The sequence below is a fragment of the Bubalus kerabau genome, chromosome 19, assembly GCF_029407905.1.
Source record: "Bubalus kerabau isolate K-KA32 ecotype Philippines breed swamp buffalo chromosome 19, PCC_UOA_SB_1v2, whole genome shotgun sequence".
Taxonomy (NCBI): domain Eukaryota; kingdom Metazoa; phylum Chordata; class Mammalia; order Artiodactyla; family Bovidae; genus Bubalus; species Bubalus kerabau.
Genome location: NC_073642.1, coordinates 33646136 through 33664055, shown reverse-complemented (window position 1 = coordinate 33664055; position 17920 = coordinate 33646136). Strand labels below are relative to the sequence as shown.

Below are 17920 nucleotides of genomic sequence, written 5' to 3'. Positions count from 1 at the left end.
TGGAAGAAGGCACACAGGCGGGTGTCCTGGGCTGCGTAGCTGTGTACTCGCCTGTGTGTGCAAGTGTGTGGGTGGCTGCTGGGAGTGTGTTTTGGGTTTGCGTAAGGCGGTGTGTTTGTGCATGTGTGCGCGTGTGGGCCGGGAGCTGCCAGGACAGAGCAATGATTGTGCCCAGGCCTGTCCTGCCCCTCGGTGCCCGCCTGCCGTGACTTGGCTGCTCTGGGCTCCATGAAAGGGGCAGTGTATTCCTGGAGGGCTGCCACCCCTCCCGCCCAGCACCCATCCGCCCGAGAGGTTTGCCGAAGGTGGAGAATCCCGCAGCTTCCCGCCCTTCCTGCCCATGAACAGGGCGCTGCTGTCTGGGTCCAGGGCGGGCGCCTCCATCCCTCTTCCTGAGACGAGGGCTGGGGGCACAGAAGGAGTCTGTCTCCATCCCCGCCGCACCCCTTCCTTACACACAGAGATGAAGCCTAGATCAAGGTCCCCCAACAAGCCACCCCCTGGCAGAGCATGGCTCATGCTGGCATCTCCTGGCTCCCTGGGCCACTCCTAGGATGTTTATGAGTGAGGACCGGGTCCCTGTCCCTGGGGGACCCCAAACATGAGGCTTACTTGCATCGTGGCGTTCAACCCTCCGCCTGGCAGCAGGATTTTGGCCTCTCAGTCTCTCTCAGGCTCCCCAATCACCCCCCAGGCCAGGGCCAGGGGCTCAAGCAAAGGTGCCTTTCCAGTTCTGGGGCTGCTGCAGACCCAGCTCCTAGGAACCCCTGGGGCTGGCCAAGTTTGTCTCTCCCTGTCTCTGTCCCACAACTCCCTTTCTCTGCCTCTGCTCATCTACTTCTCTCCTTCTCTTGGTCTTCAGCCCCTTCTTCCCCTTCCCATCCCGGCTGTAACTCGGGGCACCACCCTTGCCCTAGGACAGTCCAGAGAGCCAGACCTGCCCCCCTCCCCCACCCAGCCCTGGGACCCCCATCCCTTGGTGATGGGCGCACAATATCAAGGCTCTCTGTGGCCCTTGCCTGGAGGAGGGCACTTGGCTTCCACTTATCAGACAGACAACTGAGGCTTCAGAGGAGAAGCAATTTGACAGAAGCAGAAAGCCTGTAGCTCCGGGCCTTGCCGCCTATCAGAGCCCTGCCTGCCTGGGCACCCCCACCCCACCCACCCTGGGCAATCAATTTCTTTGTGCCCCGTTTCCATCACATTCCTGGTCGCCTGGGGGCAGCCAGGCAGCCCCGCAGCCGCATGCGTCATGGGCAGCAGCAGCATTCCTGGGTGTCTGCTGCCGCCTGACTTTATAAGGGAGAAAGTTCGGGAGCCCAGAGCTGCTGGGCAGGATGGCCAGTGGGGAATGCCTGGCCCTGCAGTCAAGGGTGGGTGGTGGGAGACCTGGACCAGTGGATGTAGGGGACGTTCAGCTAGTGACACTGAGATGGAGCAGGAGGTGAGAGGTGGGCGGGGAGAAAAGTGGGAACCCATACATTCATTCACTCATCATTCATTCACCAATATAACAACCTAGCAATGGGAATGGAAAAGGGGAACTAAGTTGAGAGACACAGAAAGCCTGAGGAAGGTATTAAAAGTGAGCTTAAAAAATAAAGACCCCCCTCTCCTCTGCAAAGACTGAATTCGGAATCCAGACGGAGGCCTGAGGTGGGAGATGGAGGAAGAAAAACCAAGAGAGAGCAGGCAGGATGTGGGACAGGAGTGGGGAGGGTGAGGAGGCAGGGAGACCCCAGCCAGCTGGGGGAGGAGGGGTCCTGCTCTGGGGTGAAGCTGGGCTTCTCCTCCAGGAGTTCTCGGGGTTTGGCCCCAGGGGTGACAGATCCTGTTTCTAACCAGATCCTGGGTAGGCAGCGGTGAGGCTGGGAGAATCCCTCTGAGGGAGTCTGAGGGGCTGCAGAGAGCGCCAAGGCAGGGCTGAAGGGCTCTCTGTCTCCCCTCGTTGGGGTGTGTGTGCGGCCCACCTGTGGGCTGAATGCGGCCCTGTGTGCGAGCAGGGATGGGCCGGGTGCTCTGCCCCGTCACCCAGGCTCTCTGGACCTCATGCCTGATCCCCTCCTCTCGCGCCTCCAAGGGGCTCATTTTTTCTTTACTAGCACTGTTCCCAAGCCAGGGAACCTCTGGGGAGGCCCGGGTTGGGTGGAAAGTTCCCTCTGATTCAGAACCAGAGTTTCCGCCCCCAGGATTGGCAGCGAGGCTGATGTTCCCGCCACCACCCCTACCATTTCGGAGCTGGCAAAGTGAAAGTGTGGGGATGAGAACTCGACCCCACAGAGCACGGCAGACCCCCGAACGATCTCAGAGGGCTGCATGAGTGTGCCTGAGGGCAAGTCAGCGCCATGCATCATGGCGGGTTGAGGGCAGGCGTGTGGGCAGGTGAGGATTCAGTGCCGTGGGCCCAGTCTGGCTCTGGATGGTGGACCATGACTCCCTGGCTACACCTGCTCCCAGGGTTCCCAGGTGAGGGAGAAGCTGCCACCGCATCTACTCAGGTGCCCGACCTTCCCTCATCACATCCCACAGTCCCCCAAGCCTCAGCCCTCCCAAACCGAGCTATGACCTTCCACCCAGGCTGTTTCCACTGAAGATAACAAGGGGGTAAGTTAGAGGGATGACTTCAGGTCAGACCAAAAGGACAACGTAACCTGCCCATGGTGATGACACCGGGGTCATAGAGCCAAGGCTAGGTGGCTTAGCACCTGCCGGGGCTGGCGCCTAGGAGATGCTCACTCACCTGCAGACCCACAGTGCTCATGGCACTGGCTCTGCTGCCCTGATTCCAGACCAGAGAGTGACCCAGAGCCACCCCAGTGGCCCGCCAACCACCCGCACCTCTCCTGCCCCGCAAGCCTTGGCTGTAGGAACAACAACAGCTTATGGGAGTCAACTTCCGCGGTGGCTTCCCTGGTGGCTCATGGTACAGAATCCACCTGGAATGCGGGAGACCTGGGGGCAGTCCCTGGCTTGGGAAGATCCCCTGGCGAAGGGAACGGCTATCTGCTCCAGTATTCTTGCCTGGAGAATCCCATGGACAGAGGAGCCTGGTGGGCTACAGTCCATGGGGTCACAAAGAGTCAGGCACCACGGAGCAACTTTCACTTTTGCTTTCATGGGAGTTAAAAAAGCAGCCTTCTTCTTGGGAGAGACAATAGCTGTCTCCATCGAGTACAGGAATGCTGGGTCCTCCTGCCCACCTCCCCATCTCAACACTACAGAGACCTCACTGGGGTCAAGACGACCCCGCCCTTCCTCACTCCAAGAACTCTTGAGCTCCGAGACTCCCTCTGGGGGACTTAACCTCTTCAGTTGCCTTTCTGGTTCCTCACAAGGCCCGAAAGGCCAAGGCAGGACAACCGTTTCCTTAGCTATTGGCTGATCTCTGACCCTGGTCACTGGCCTTGGCTATCATCTAATCAAGCATCTGGAGGCCACCCGTGCTGAGCGGCATTCGCTGGGGAGCATTTCCAATTCACAGACCCCCTGTGGAAGGTGAGCACCCCTGGAGAGGAAGCAGGGGATGGGTGGGGGTGGGATATGCCGAGCTTGGTCCACAGGCATCAACAGGGGCAGGGCTGGTGTCCTGGGCGCCCAGTCACGTGTTCCGACCCTGGGGCCCACGTGGGGCACAGAGGAAGTGGGAGGGAAAATGAGAGGTTTTGCTGGAAGCAGCAGCCCAGCGTCCACCCAGGCTGGAGGGCTGGGGTGGGGAGGAAGCAGGGCCCTCAATGAAGTCTTTGTGGAGACTCTGCTGCTCCCCGGGGTGGGGCGGCCGAGGTGCGGAGCAATTCCCAGCGGCTTTTCCTTGTCTTGTAATTTGCCGCCTTCTAGGGCGGCTGGGTGGATTTCCATGCCCTTTCCCACATCCCCTTCCCTCCGGCTTTCTTGGCTGCAGAAGCAAGGTGGGATCCTCATCTCAGTAGGCCCAGGCTGAGAAGAAAGAGAGGGAAGGACCCTCGCCTGGCATTGGGCCTGCAGTCCCCAGCCCCCAATAGGGTCCTTGTGAGGTTGCTCCCATTTTACAGGTGAGGAAACTGAGGCTCCAAGACAGCAGTCGTCTGTGTTAGGGTGTCAAGATGGACTGCGGCCGGGCTGGGACTCAAGCCCCTGTGCATGTGGCTCCAGAGCTGGGTGCTGTGGATTCAGGGAGGGGTGTGTGCCCACAGAAGCACGGAGGGGAGTGGGGTTAGTTAGTGTCTGTGAATCGGAAGTGGAGCATCTGCTTCTGGCCCCAGGGGGAGGAGGGTGTGAGAGCTGGCCCCCTGCCTGGGCAAAACACACTTTTTCCCTTCCCTTCCTTTCCTTGAGGGCTCCCTCTCTCAGGGTTGGGGGTGGAGGTGGGAGGGAGTGAGCGGGGCGGGGGAGCATCTGCTTGCCATGGGTGGTTTGGCAGCTGGCCTTTCCCAGTGTGGCTGGCTTGGGGCCGACCGGACCAGGGAAGGACCTTCTTCAAGGCTGGCTGAAGGCGGCACGTTCCAGAAACCAGTGATAAGTGCTACTCATGCCCACTGGGGTCTTGGAGGTCAGAGAAGAGGGTGGAGAGGCAGGGGTGTGGGCTCTGCCCAGGGTGAGACGGGGCTCTCTGGCGGGCCAGCCCCTGCTGTGGCCAGAAGCCAGAGCCCGGATGCCTGTTGCTCGTCTCCGAGTCTCCCCATCGTTCTGGGCTGAGAAACCGCTGAGGGCAGGGCTGCTGGAGAGATGTCTCAGGGCTTCCCCCAGCCTGGCAGGCAGATCTGGGAGACAGTGAGTGTGCAAGCTAGGATGGGGATTCTGGAAGCAGTGACTGTGGGTTTGGACGGAGGCCTGGCCCCATTTGGCTCAGATTGTGTTCAACAGGCCGAGGGCCCCGGAGAAGCCAGCACCATCGGTGCCTCAGCTCCCCCACCTGAAATATACGATAGAGGGGTGGGGTGACCCCACAGACGGAAGTCCCACATCCAGGAGACTGGGGGAAGCAGAGGCTTGGATCAGGGATCACCCACAAACCTATACACACACCCTTGGCCTCTGGCCAGCCCAGGCAGCAGAAAGTGGCTGGTGGACAGGTGTGATCACTACAGCAGGCAGAGCACGGCCGCCTCCGGCCTGAGTGGCCACAGGCCTGGCTAGCGTGGAGGCTCTGGAGGGCAGGACCCAGTGCCTACATCCGCAGGTCAGCTCATCTGCCATGCACACATGCAGCAGTGGAGGAAACATCGGCGCCCAGGGGCATGCAGGGACAGTGATGCTGCCCATAGGATGGCTTTCCCATCAGCACTGCTGTCTGACAGCAGACAGGCCGATAAGCAAGTCCCTGGCACTGGTGCTGTGCCCGCAGGAGTGTGTGGCCTCAGAGGGTGGACCAGGAAACCTCAGTGCCCTGGCCGGGGGCCTCTGTGCTAACCAGGATCCACCAAGATCCCCAGACTGACACCCCCTGCCCCACTGCTGGGCAGGCCTGACTCCTCTTGGAATAGTTCCTGGCACTCTCACCTGCCAGCTTTGTAGACCCCTCCAGTCTGTCAGCACCCACTGAGCTGTGCTCCATCCCTGGCCCCCTCTCTCCAGCCCCCCACTTCTTCCCGGGGTTCGGGCACTGCCTCTTTGCTCTGGTATGCCTATCTCTGTCTCCAGCACCAAGTCTCCAGGGCTCTGGGCCTGCCTGCCAATGCCCCTTGGACATTTACACCAGGAACACCCAAGGGGAGCCCCCCAAACCCAAGCCCACTTGTTCAAGCCAGACTCAGCATCATCTATCCTCCAACCTGCTCACCACCCAGTGAAGGGCCTACGGGCACCCACTGATGGGCAGAAATCTGAAAGTTGCTCTGACCCTCTCCCTCTTCCTGATCTTGAATGAACTTCCCATTCATTCAGCCCATTCATCGTCCTTCAAATGTGTCTCCCATCCTGCTTCCCTGTGCCATTCCACAAGACAGATGGTCACCATCCCTCGCCTGGCTTAATGAATTTCCTGCCTCCCTTTGTTAATCGCAGCCACAGTTAGCCTAAACTGAGTTGCTCCATCATCCTCGCTTGCCTGGATGCCTTCTATGGCTCCCCAGTGCCTCCCATCAAGCCCCCAGTCCTCTGGTGTGGCACTGAAGATGCTGGATGACCTTGTTCCCACCCCACCAGGCTCTCCTGTTCACTCCTCCAAACACCCAAAGGTGCCATCCTCACCAGACCTGGGCTGTTTTCCTTCCACACCTGACAGGCCTGCACTCTGGCCTTTGCTCAGGCTGGGCCTTCTGCCCAGCAAGCTCTCCTTTCCCTTTTGCCTGTGAAATGCCCTCACGCTCCTTCAGGAAAGACAGGCTCCCCACCCTTCCCCGCAGCCCATAGCTCCTTCTCCCGCATTTGGGGTGCAAAGAGACTCCACCGCAGCTTGAGGAGCTGTGTGACTGTCACCTCTCTCTGTTAACACTGTGAGTCTCAGGGACAAGACTGGTGATGGGAGGTGGCGAGAAAGGGATGAGAAGGCCTGGCAGGGCAGGAGGAGGCCTTGTTCCCTGGCTGACCCAGCCGGGAGGGGCTGTACCTAGGAGGCTTGCCCCAGCTCGGCCCCTCCAACTTGTCTTACCTCCAGGCTTGCTTCCAGCCCTCCCCTGCCCTCCGGGGCCCCAGTGCCTGCAGGTTGGGGCAGGGTGGGGTGGGGTGGGACACAATGGCTGGGGCGCAGTGGGGCACTGCCCCAGCCGGGGAGTGCTTTTCTGGGCCTGTGGTGACAGTCTAGTGCTTGTTTTGAAAGAAAATAGACCCTGAGCCCCTATTTATAGCTGGAGGCCATAGCCACAGACAGGAGATGGATGGCGTTTGAGGCTGTGCAGGCCCGTGTGCAGGCAGGGGCCGGGGGTGGAGCCATTCCCAGGCCCCCTGCCCCCCTTTCTCAGCCTCCAAGCAAACTGTCTGAGGGATCCTAACGTTCCTTGGGACAGGATGTAGCCTGTGCTCTGGGGAGGGAAGGTGGGGGCTTGGGTGATGAGGAAGGAAATTTTCTAGCAGCATGGGTCCCTGGGGCCCAGAGTCTGTGGTGGGAATGGCTGGAGGTGAGGGTGTGTGATGTCTAGGAGTCTAGGAGGCGGAGAAGGGCCTGCAGAAGGTGGGGGTGCCATCTGCCACTGCGACTGGATGATGGAAAGAGAACAGGCCGGGGCCACAGAGATGGGGCAGCCAGAGAGGGCCAGGCAGCGGTGGGGAGTGAGATGGAGAGACAGCCTTGGGGAGAGACGGGGAGAGGCGGGGGTGGGGGGCCGAGCCGCGGGCCAGCTGACATGGTGAATAGAGGGGAGACGGGGAGCAGGGGAAGAGCTGAAGTGGGGGTTCTGTTCCATAGAAAATCTTCACCGTGGTCTGGACAGACTGGTCAGTGCACGTCGGATCCAGGTGAGGAAGGGCAGGAATCAGGCATCTCTGTGGCCTGTACCCCAGAAGGCCAGGCCTCTGCCCGCTCCCACCACCCCCAGGGCTGGAGACCCTGTGTGCCTGGCAGTCTATGGCTGAGAGGCCCCGGGGTCTCTTTGGAGGCAAAGCAAAGCTGTGGGGGCAGAGCTGATGCTGAAGGGCTTTGTCGCCAAGGTCTCTGAAAGGCTGTCCTGAACAGGGGAGCGGGGTTGTTCCAGGACTGCTGGGGACAGGTCTGGGTTCTGAGGTGCTGGGTGGGGAGTTCCCTGGGCATGGAGGGGTTCCAAGCTGAGGCGGTGGCCTGGGCTCACACCTGCCGCTGGCTTCTATTCAGGCCTCTCCCTTGGTTGGGCCGTTGGGGGCTAGGGGGTGTCTATAGCCCTGGTCATGTGTCATGGAGTTATAGCCACAACCGGTGACTCAGACAGTTAAAAAAGGAGCAGCTCTGAGCAATGACTCAACTGGCTCTGGAGGGGCTGGGTGGGTCTGGCTGGTACAGGATGGGGTGGTCTGGGTTTATTTTTGGTGGGGTGGGGCTGGGGCCAGGGGGCTGGAAGATGGGAACCGGGGGTGGAGAGGAGCCGTTGCTCTCCTCCCAGGAGAACCCCAGGGCTCTGTGCCAACTTAGAAAAACGGTTTCTCCATGCCAGGGAGCTCTGGCAACCCGGGCTGCCTCTCAGTCCTGTTCTAAGCCCAGCCTGCCTTGCTGTGTGGACCCAGACAAAAAGCCGGCTCTCTCCGGATATAAACAAGAGATCTTTCTCCTGCTCCGAAGAGGCTTGAGCTCAGAATTTTAGAGCTGACCTTGGAGAATGGACATCTGACCCAGAGACCCAGAGACAGACAGAGGTTTGCTCAAGGCCACACAGCAGGGCCAGGTATCCCAAGGGCTGACATTACACATTTGGCTCAAGTTCCTGCAACATCTCTCCTATCCCAGGGCTGTCAATAGTTGGAGGGGCAGGCCCCTGTTTGAGTACCTTCTCCCTGGAAGGGCTCAGCTGGGCTCCAGATGAGTGTCTGGAAGTATAAGGGCCAGATGCTCAGAGATGGAGCCTGAGCTGGGGACAGGAGCCTGGACTCTATTAGCACACTACCAGGGAGCTGGCCAGTCTTTGCCCAACAGTCTATTCAGGGGATGAACGCAGAGGATGCCCCCACACTGGGATCATGGCTTGCGGGGGCCAAGGATCTTTACCCAGAGAATCTGTCCAGTTGGCACTCCCCTAGGCTGCTCACTCCAGTCTGAAGCCATTTCCTGAGACCCTCTCTCATCTCTACCAACTCTGATCTCACACATCCACAGACTCAGGCATCACCTATACCTCTGGTGGGTCCAAGCAGCCTAGGCAGGGCAGAGAGAATCCTCAGTTCTTCATTCTAGATCCTCTTGATACAGATTCAGCCACTGCTGCTTGCTGAGTGGCATTAATAGCCCCACAGGAGCTCCAGGGGAACCATCTCATGTCACCGGGCCCTGGCCTCCAGCCCCTACCGTCACAGGAGCCTGAGAAGGGTGGGCAGAGACCAGGGAGAAGACAGGCTTCCAGGATCCCCACCCTATAAAGGTCTTGCTGCCTGCTCCTTCTCTCCATCCCCATCCATCTACTTCTGGGATAGGAGTCATTTGGTCACTCATTCAACAGATTGGTTGTGCTGCATCTTGGCTCAATTGTCTCTATCCAAGGCGCCATTAGGCTTTGGGGTGGGGCTCGGAGGGGCTTTTCTGCTTCTCCTCACACAGGAGAGGTGTGTGGACCTCAGCCCAGTGAGTCAATCAGATGTAGCCTCCCCACTCCCCTCCTTTTAAGGGGTCCTGGGCTGGCTGGCAGTCAGAGCCTGGCTTGACAGCTCCATTTTCCACATCACTTTGCCCCAGACAGACCCTCTCCTAGGGCCACCTCCTCCAGTCCCCTGCTTTGGAAACTTTCTCAAAGATTTCTAAGCAGGAACCCCCGCGCTCCCGCCCTGCTCCAATGATGCACCTGCCCCACTCCAGAAGAAGATGGTAATAACGGAATATTAGCAACCTCAGGAGCAGGCACCTGCTGAGCATTTACTCCAGACAAATCCTCAACACGCAGGAGGCAGGAATTATTTATCCCATTTTAGAGCCTTTTCTGAGGCTCAGAAAGGCCTGGTCACTTGCATCGAGTGGCTGGGAGGGAACTGAATTCTGAGCTGTCTTCTACCGTGTTCTTCACCAGGTGAGCCTGGCCTCCTGCCTCCCCCAGCCCTGCAGAGCTGAGGACTCAGAGGAGGGAGAGGTGGGGCCTGAGTCAGGACTGTGAGGCGGGCGGGAGGGAAGCTTACTCTGAGCTGCTCCAAGACGCCCAAAAAGGGTGATTGGTTCCTTCCCTCACTACGGTGAGAATGTGTGTGTGTGTGTGTGTGAGTGTGTCTGGGCCTGAGGCTGGCCTGGCTGGCCTCCAGCTGTAGAAGAGCTGCGCCGGCCCCAGTTGCTGTACACAGGGAAGAGGCAGGGAGGGGCTGGTGTCGTGGGAATCAACATCCTGGGCCCACTGATATTTATAGCTGCCCCCTCTTGAAATACGGGGAGGAGGGGCTGCTCTTAGGTGGGAACGGAAGTTGGTCTCCTTCTCTCCGCCCCCTCCATCTTCCCAGAGAGCAGGAGGGCCCAGGCTAGGGGCCCTGGCTGGGTGGTGGAGCTGGGGGCTGTATCTTGAGCTGGGGGCTTCCCCCAGGCTGCTGGCTTGGGGGCTGGACAAACTCCTTTTAGGCCCTTAGCCAGGCTGTTGAAAGCACTGTGTGTGTGTGTGTGCACGTGTGTGCAAGCATGCACACATACACATGCACACATACCTACTAGGTGTCACACTGATGGAGGTCACAGAACAAGGGCAGGGGCCAGGTAAGAGTAGGGGGAGAAAGGCCTGTAACCCCACAGAGATGGAGGGTGGGGCCCCAGAAGGGTGGTAGACTAGGCTGCAGCCCTCAATAATCAGTGGGAAAAGGCAGCCCAAGCAGGGGGTGGTGCTGGAGCTGAACCTTGAAGGATGGAGAGAAAAAGAGAGACCATTTGTAGGCAACAGCGTGGGCAGCAGTGGAAGGGTCCCAGGGATTACGGATTGTTATCTGATGGTCTAGTGCACCAGCCAGACGATGGGACACAGCATAATCCTTGAACGTGGATCCCAGCTGATCTACTGGGGAGAGAGAGGGCCCAGCCACAGCCATGGGTCCTGCAGGCAGGTGGCACCATGGCGGGTGCTGTAATCTTGATTTGGATTCTTTGTAAGTCGGGAAGTCCTCTCTTGTATCTGACCTGGCTCTCTCCTGCTCTCAGAATGTTTTAACTCAAAGCAATTAACTAGTTTTTAAGGAGAAGACAATGGCACCCCACTCCAGTACTCTTGCCTGGAAAATCCCATGGACGGAGGAGCCTGGTAGGCTGCAGTCCATGGGGTCGCAGAGTCGGACACGACTGAGCGACTTCACCTTCACTTTTCACTTCCATGCATTGGAGAAGGCAATGGCAACCCACTCCAGTGTTCTTGCCTGGAGAATCCCAGGGACGGGGGAGCCTGGTGGGCTGCCGTCTATGGGGTCACACAGAGTTGGACACGCCTGATGCGACTTAGCAGCAGCAGCAGCAGCAAGCCTTTTTTTACAAAGCCACAGAACGCTTAATCAAAACTGTATCTTACACAAAACCTCCATCTATAAACACATGTTCATGGGACTGCTATGCATGAATCAGGGTGGCACAAGCATCCTGTATTCCCAGATATGGGAATGTAGAGTCCCGGAGCACCTCGGACACAGTCTGAAAATCCCTGGTTGGCTCAGTGATCTCTATGCCCCTTGTGGGCCCCGTCCTGGGCTCTGCAAGATCGTGCGACCTCAGAGAAAAGCAGAGGGGAGGTCCGCCCTCTGGGAGCTGCTGGCCATATGGGGGAGGCCACACCCAAACCAGGATACAAGGACAAGGAGCCGAGAGGCCTACCACCCATCCTGCTAAGCACTTGCTGTCTGACTCTGAGAAAACAGCAGCCCCTCTCTGGGTCCTGATTTCCCTATGAACATCCTGGGGGAGCTGGCCTGGGCTGGGGAGTCTCTGCAGTGAGGTCTGGGAGGGGAAGCCACCTCACTGACCGCCAGGACACTTAAACCACGAGAGACACACACTGAAACAGTTTAGCCTGAGCAGTGGCGGGACGGCTGGCTGATACCCATCAGCACTGGGAGAGCTGGCGCTTTGGCAGGCTGGGAGCGGCAGGGGTGTGGGCAGGAGCTGAGTGGGAAGAAGGAATGGTCAACAGGAGGAGCACTGTCCAGAACATGGGTGAGCCATGCCACCAAGCCACCGTGACGGCAGCCCCAGGGCACTCCCCTGCATCTGAGGCAAATGTGGCTTCATTTGCCATCCCAGCTGTTGGGGGTGCGGTGGTAGGCATTCTTGAAGAGGATCTGCTTGTGCTCTGAGGAAGTGGGGAGGGTTTAGAAAGGTGAGGGGCACTTGCTGGAGGGGTCTGTGGAGATGGACACAGAGATCTGGGGTCCTCAGGGGACTTTCTCCTAAAGACATGTCTCTCTCTCCTCTAGTGGGGGCTGCCCACCTGGCCTGAGCTGAGAAAGGTGACTGTTGTTGGGGTGAGTGAGAACACCATAGCCCGTGTGCCCAAAGAGCGGCCTGAGGCTAGTTCCTGATGTTCTCAGAGTCTCAGTTTCCGTATCTGTAAAATGGGAATGTTTCGCGACTTGCAGAGCTGCCATAGGGCTGCAGGACAACACGGCCAGTGCCCACTCACGGCTTTCTCTGGAGTTATGGACCCTGTTTGGAGTTATGGACCCTTCTGAGAAGCAGAAAGAGCCACGAGACCCTACCCCAGGGAGAATCCAAGTTCAAAATTGTTCATATGAATTCAGTTCATTCCAAAATTACTCACATATATTCAATAATAATGGTACTAGTGTTCTTTTGAAACACATCCTAAACCTGCACCTGGAGAAGGAGTCTTTTATTATTATATTTTCTTGGTCTCATCTCAAAGCATGTGGGATCTTAGTTCTCCAACCAGGGATCAAACCTGTGCCTTTTTCATTGTAAGTGCAGAGTCTTAACCACTGGACCACCAGGGAAGTCCCTGGAGAAGGAGTCTTAACTCTTAAAGGCTCTACAGTACTGGGTACATGCTGGGTCAGGGCATGTTAGAAGCAAAAGGGCAGCTGGATGGGGCGGGAGTCGGGGAGTGGTAGTGAAAGAGCTGAGGGGCCTGGAAGGGAGGAGACCCAACCCCCAGACCCAAAGGCCCCCTTGTTTACTTGCTCCTGGCACTGAATAGGAGCCCCAGTGCAGCTCAGCACCCCCTGCCCCCCATCTTGTCCTCACCTCTTTCCCTGAAGGCTCCACCCAGCCCAGGTCTGGGAGCTGGTTTTGTACATGGTTGCTCGCGGGCCCACAGCTGTGTGGGCCAGTGTGTGTGTGTGTGTGTGTGTGTGTGTGTGTGTGTGAGGGCTGTTTCCAGTACCCCCCTCCCCACCCCCCGCCCCGCCCGCCCCCTCCTGGGCAGCACGCCCAGTTCCCTATACACTTCCTCTGAGCGTTCTGCAAACCCTACTCCCCTCCCGCCCTTCGTTGGCCGCCTGGCCCACCTGGCGCAGCCCCCTCCTTGGGCCCCCCAGGCGGGCAGCACTGAAAGGCTCTTCTTGTCTTGGCTGGGCAGGCAGGCGGGCAAATGTTGGGAAAGGGGGCTCAGTTATACTTGGTTCTGGAACAGCACTTTCAGAGTCCGGGTGGGCTGGGCCGAGGGCACTGGCCCCTGCCCCGCTCTAGAGTGCTGGAGCCCCAGTGTACACACACACACACACACACAAATGCACGACTCAGAGGCTGTCTCTGTCTCCAGTCAGAGATGGTCCCCCAGACCATTCTTAGAGGCAACAGTCTACCCTAGCTCAGTTCCTTGCTTCTGATGCTCCCCTGCCCCCACCCTAGCCCTGCTCTCTAAGACACCCCCATCAGTTCAGGGCCCCCACCCAGATGATACAAGAACCCTCTCCACCTGGCATTCCCTCCTGAGTCCCACTTGTGCCCCTCATCTTCTGCCTTTCAAAGTCAGCTATGCCAGGCAGGGAAGAGGTGCAGAAGCCGCTAGCCCTGTATGCTCTGTGGCCACTCTGACCTCCCAGTTTTGCTTGTGCTATACCCCAATACTGAAACCACATCAGCTCCAACTCAATCTCCCAATGCTCGTGGCTCTGCCAGGACTCCCATAGAGCTTAGAAAGGAATGGACACCACACTTATCATGCACACTGGCATAGGGGCCCAAGCCTAGCTGACTACGCAGGTGGGGAGCTCCCACAAAGTGTGACTGGGGGTTTCCTCCTGGGCAGCTGGGCTTCTCTGCGGGTTAGATCACTTTGCTTCCTCCCTGGGTCCTCAGTTTCCCTGTATGTACAATTGGAAGGTTGGCCCAGGTGGTCTCCAAAGGTGCTTGACCCTCAGGCCCCATGACCTGGATGCTCTGGAATGTTGACAAGTGTGGGGAAAGCATCCCAGTGTGCCTCACTCTGGTACCTGAGACTCGGAGGCTTTGGGAGTAGGCTTTTGGTGTCCAAGAGGGGTGGGAGTGATACCTTCCGCGGGTAGGGGCTGCCCCTATTGCAGAGACCAGGACAGGGAGCTAAGCCAGGCCTGGGGACAGAGGTGGGCTGCTGGAGGGGAGCTCAGACTGGGAGGGGGAAAGGGTACTAGCTCGCCTTCCCCCTCACCACTTCCAAATCCCTCCTAGAGGAAGGGGTTGCTTGTTGCTTTTAACCCCACTGGCTGCTCTCCTCTCTAAAACCTGCACTGGCTCCCTACTGCCAGCAAAGCTTAGGCTGTGAGCTGCATTTTGCCATTTCAGGTTTCCGTGCCCCACCCCAATGGCTCTTACTGGCTTGTGCTCAAAATATATATGCCTTCCATCCAGGCTACTGGCCTCCTTATCTCTGCTCATACCCATCTCTGAGCCTGTGCTCCCTGACCCCCTTCCCATCCTCCAAGGCTTAGCTCAAGGATCACCCTCTGTCCCGCCCTAGTTTGCCTCTGAATTTCTTTTCATCACACTCCTCGTCTGGATCTTTGCAGACAGGATAGGAGTTGCTGTTTGCGTTTTAATTTGCTTTTCTGCCTTCTGAATGAGTCCAAGTCCAGTCTCTATTTCTGTGCGCTCCCGACTGCCCAGCACAATGTCTGCACATTGTTGATGCTGGGAAGGAATTTGGGAATGGCTCTCAGTTGAAGCCCAAGGAGGTGGGTCCTGGAGTCGCTCCTTTGACTAGAGGCTGGGGGCTGGGTGTGTACCCATCTCTCTAGCAGCTCGGATGCCCCCTTCCCATCTCTCTAGAGGCTCAGCCTATCACCCACCCCCTGAGACCTTGAAGGATGGGGTCCCTGGGGATGGAAACAGGGAGCCTGGGGATCCAGCTCTGACTCACTCCAGTGGGGGGCTCTCCCCTGACTCATTTCCCTTTTGGGTACCGCGTGATTACTGTCCATTTGAACTGGCTTCCCCATCTGATGGGGAGAGGGGTGTGGCCTAGGTCCTTGGAAGGGAGACTCAGGCCCTTCTTCAGCTCAAAGTTGTTCTTGGGAATGGTCCCAAAAGATGTAGGCTGAAGCACTGATTCATACATACATGGGTATTAATGACTGATGGGCCCTGAGGCCACAGTTCTTATGGCATAACTAGACCATGCCTTCACTAAGGGAAGAATGCCATAATGGTGGGATTTCTGGCATTGGAATAGAGACTGGATATGTCCTAGCACCTCTCAGAAGGCATTCCATTTCTGCTGGAGTCAGGCACCAATGGCTGGGACAGGGAGGTGTGCAGGGGGTCGCCCAGGGCTGTCTGAGGGGCACAGGATATCTGAGGGGTGCCAGTCCTGCCTCTAGGAGGCTGAAGAGTGGGTGGTCCTGTCTGTCACCAGCTAGGCTTTCTCAGTGAGGAAAGAGAAGACAGGAAGGGGAGGACGGGGTGGTGAAGACAGAGAATGCACCCGGCAAAGGGGAGCAGGAGCAGAGTGGGGTGCAGCTGGAGGAGACCCAAGGATGCTGGAGGAGGTGGCGGCTGGGGTGCATTCGGGGCCCCACAGGGGGTGGGGAGGGTGGTTTCCTCCCCGCTGCCCACCTTGCAGCACTCCCCGTTCCTGGCCTGGGTGTTGGAGGTGGGGACGCCCTGTCACCAGGTGTCCTTTGGGCCCTGACTCGGTCAGAGAGAGACTGCTGGATACAGGGAGCCCAGGCGGCACCGGGCGTCCCCTCTGGGTCTAGAGGACAATCCTGCACAGAGCCACGCCCTAGGCAAGCGACCCAGGGGCCAACCTCAGATAACCAGAGTCCATTTGACCCCCAGATGGAGAGGCATCGCTGGGGATCCTGCCTCCCCTGGGCGGGGTGGTGCTGCCAGAGACCCCAGCCGGGGATGGCAGAAGCGCAGCCCCCTCATTTCCCCGTCTGGGGGCCACTCCTGGGTCTTCCTGTCCCTTTTCTCTGCCTAAGAAACCCTCCACCACTCCGCCAGTCTGGGTCGGGGTCTCCGGCCCCTCACTCACCTGTGGATGCTGGTCCCAGCAACACAGCGAAGGTCAGAGCTAGGGCCAGGGCGAGGGCTGGGAGCGGGAGCCGGGGACCCCAGCGCATCGCGGCGGCGGGCTGGGCAGCGGGAACTTGTGAGGAGCGGAGTCCGGAGCCTGGAGCTTGGACGCCAGAGTCTTCGAGTTGAGAGAACTGGCGCGGGCTGGGGCTCCCGGGCGTCCCGCCGCCTACTTAACGCCGGGGCGGGGCAGGCGCCGACCGGCGCTCCGGTTTCAGGCCGGGGCTCTCCCGGCGGCCCCCCCACCCTCAGCCGTCTTAAAGGGCCAGTGCTGGTTCGCCTCCCCGTCGAGGGTGAGAGGATCCTTACAGCTCGGTCAGACCCAGGCTCCACCTTAGAGATTCAGAACAAAATTCCAGAGGAGCCCGGATTCCCCGGGGCTCCGACTCAAGGGTTCCCGGGAGAACTCCTCTGGGAGGAGATGTGAGCTGGGCTGGTCCCCTTGCTTCTCTGCCCTCTTCTCTTGTAAGGATTGTGGGTGGGGGGCGTCCTCTCGCCAGGCCCGGGAGGAAAGACAGATGCTCTCCACCCTACGGACTGCTCTGGGGCTGCTTTGCCTCTGAGGTGTCTTCAGAATGCCATTTGGTCAGAGAAGCACCAGCCTGAAGTTCTGTACAGCTCTGTGCCCACTGGCATTGCCTCTTTGGCCTTTTCTGCCTCAATGACTCAGTCAGTAAAGGAGAGATGTTTTAGATTCTCCCACAAGGCAGGAGGGATTCTCAACTCCATGGGATCATTTGCCTCAAATGGACCCTGCCAAGTGGCTGTCAACCACTCCTGCCCCCGTTTCATGGAGGAGGAGACTGGCTCAGAGCTGGAAGTGGTTCTCAAGAGGCCCCCAGATGGACAGTAGATACCTGGTCTTATGGGATCAGAACCCAAGGCCTCCTGAATCTGGTGTTTCAACTTCCTCTGGGGCTGCCTCCTGGAAATCTGGCCCTGGATTTAGCACCTACCTAACAGTTTCAGGCTGGGGCCCTGCTGCCCTTGGCTCCCTCCCAGGCAACAATCTCAGCCTTGTCCCAAACAGGAGAAAGGGCAATGTTACTGTAGAGCTTCTGGCGTCAAGAGGCTGTGCTTGCCCTCTGTCTAATCCCAGCATTGGCATCGCCTGGCCTTGGTTTTTTTGTCCAGCGAATGGGTAGAAGAGAACCCCTGGAGTGTCTCCCCTCTCTTCCTCCATCAGAATCTGTTACCCTTGCCTGCTTTAGCCCAGCCCCAACCCCATCCCACCACTCACTCTCTCCTCAACCCCTCCCCTTGCCCAGTGATAGTCCTAACGTGTGTGTATGGCCCTTCAAAGTTTGCAACAAAATTGTGCCCCGTTCTGCAAATGAAGAAACTGAGGCAGAGGGAGGTTAAGGGATTTGAGCAAGTCTACACAGCTTCCCTGGTGGCTCAGATGATAGAGAATCTGCTTGCAATGCAGGAGACCCAGTTTTCATTCCTGGGTTGGGAGGATTCCCTATAGAAGGGAATGGCAACCCACTCCAGTATTCTTGCCTGGAGAATACCATGGCCAGAGGAGCCTGGTGGGCTACAGTCCATGGGATCACAAAGAATTGAACACGACTGAGCGATAAACACTTTAACTGAAACACAGCTGCTAGGAGGTAGAGCCAGGTCTTTGGCCCCAAGCCCACAGCACAGTGGTAACTGGGGCTCTGGGTTCAAATCCCAGCTCTCCTGCTTAGCTGTTCGACTTGAGCAAATCACTTCACTTCTCTGTGGTTTCCTTCTTTGTAAAATTGGCTTTGTGAGGATTAAAGGCGTTAATGTACCTCAAGTGCCTAGCCTGGGGTATACAGCAGGTGCTCAATGAATGCTTGTCTTTTTTTCCCTCCTTGTCCTGTAGGCCTGCTGCACATCCTCCCTGGGTCTCACAGTTTTGCATGTAACTTCCAGAGGCAGCTGCACACAGTAGGTACC

At 58.2% G+C, this 17920-nt stretch overlaps 1 protein-coding gene across 1 annotated transcript in view; it reads right to left on the bottom strand.

The window, feature by feature from the left end:
* CSPG4 (chondroitin sulfate proteoglycan 4) overlaps positions 1–16182 on the bottom strand; it is a 34829-nt gene extending 18647 nt beyond the window's left edge. The window contains exon 1 of the mRNA XM_055556767.1: positions 15951–16182. Within this exon, the coding sequence (XP_055412742.1) occupies positions 15951–16038 (88 nt within the window). The 5' untranslated portion in view covers positions 16039–16182. The remainder of the gene's footprint in view (positions 1–15950) is intronic.
* Between the last annotated feature and the right edge of the window lie 1738 nt (positions 16183–17920).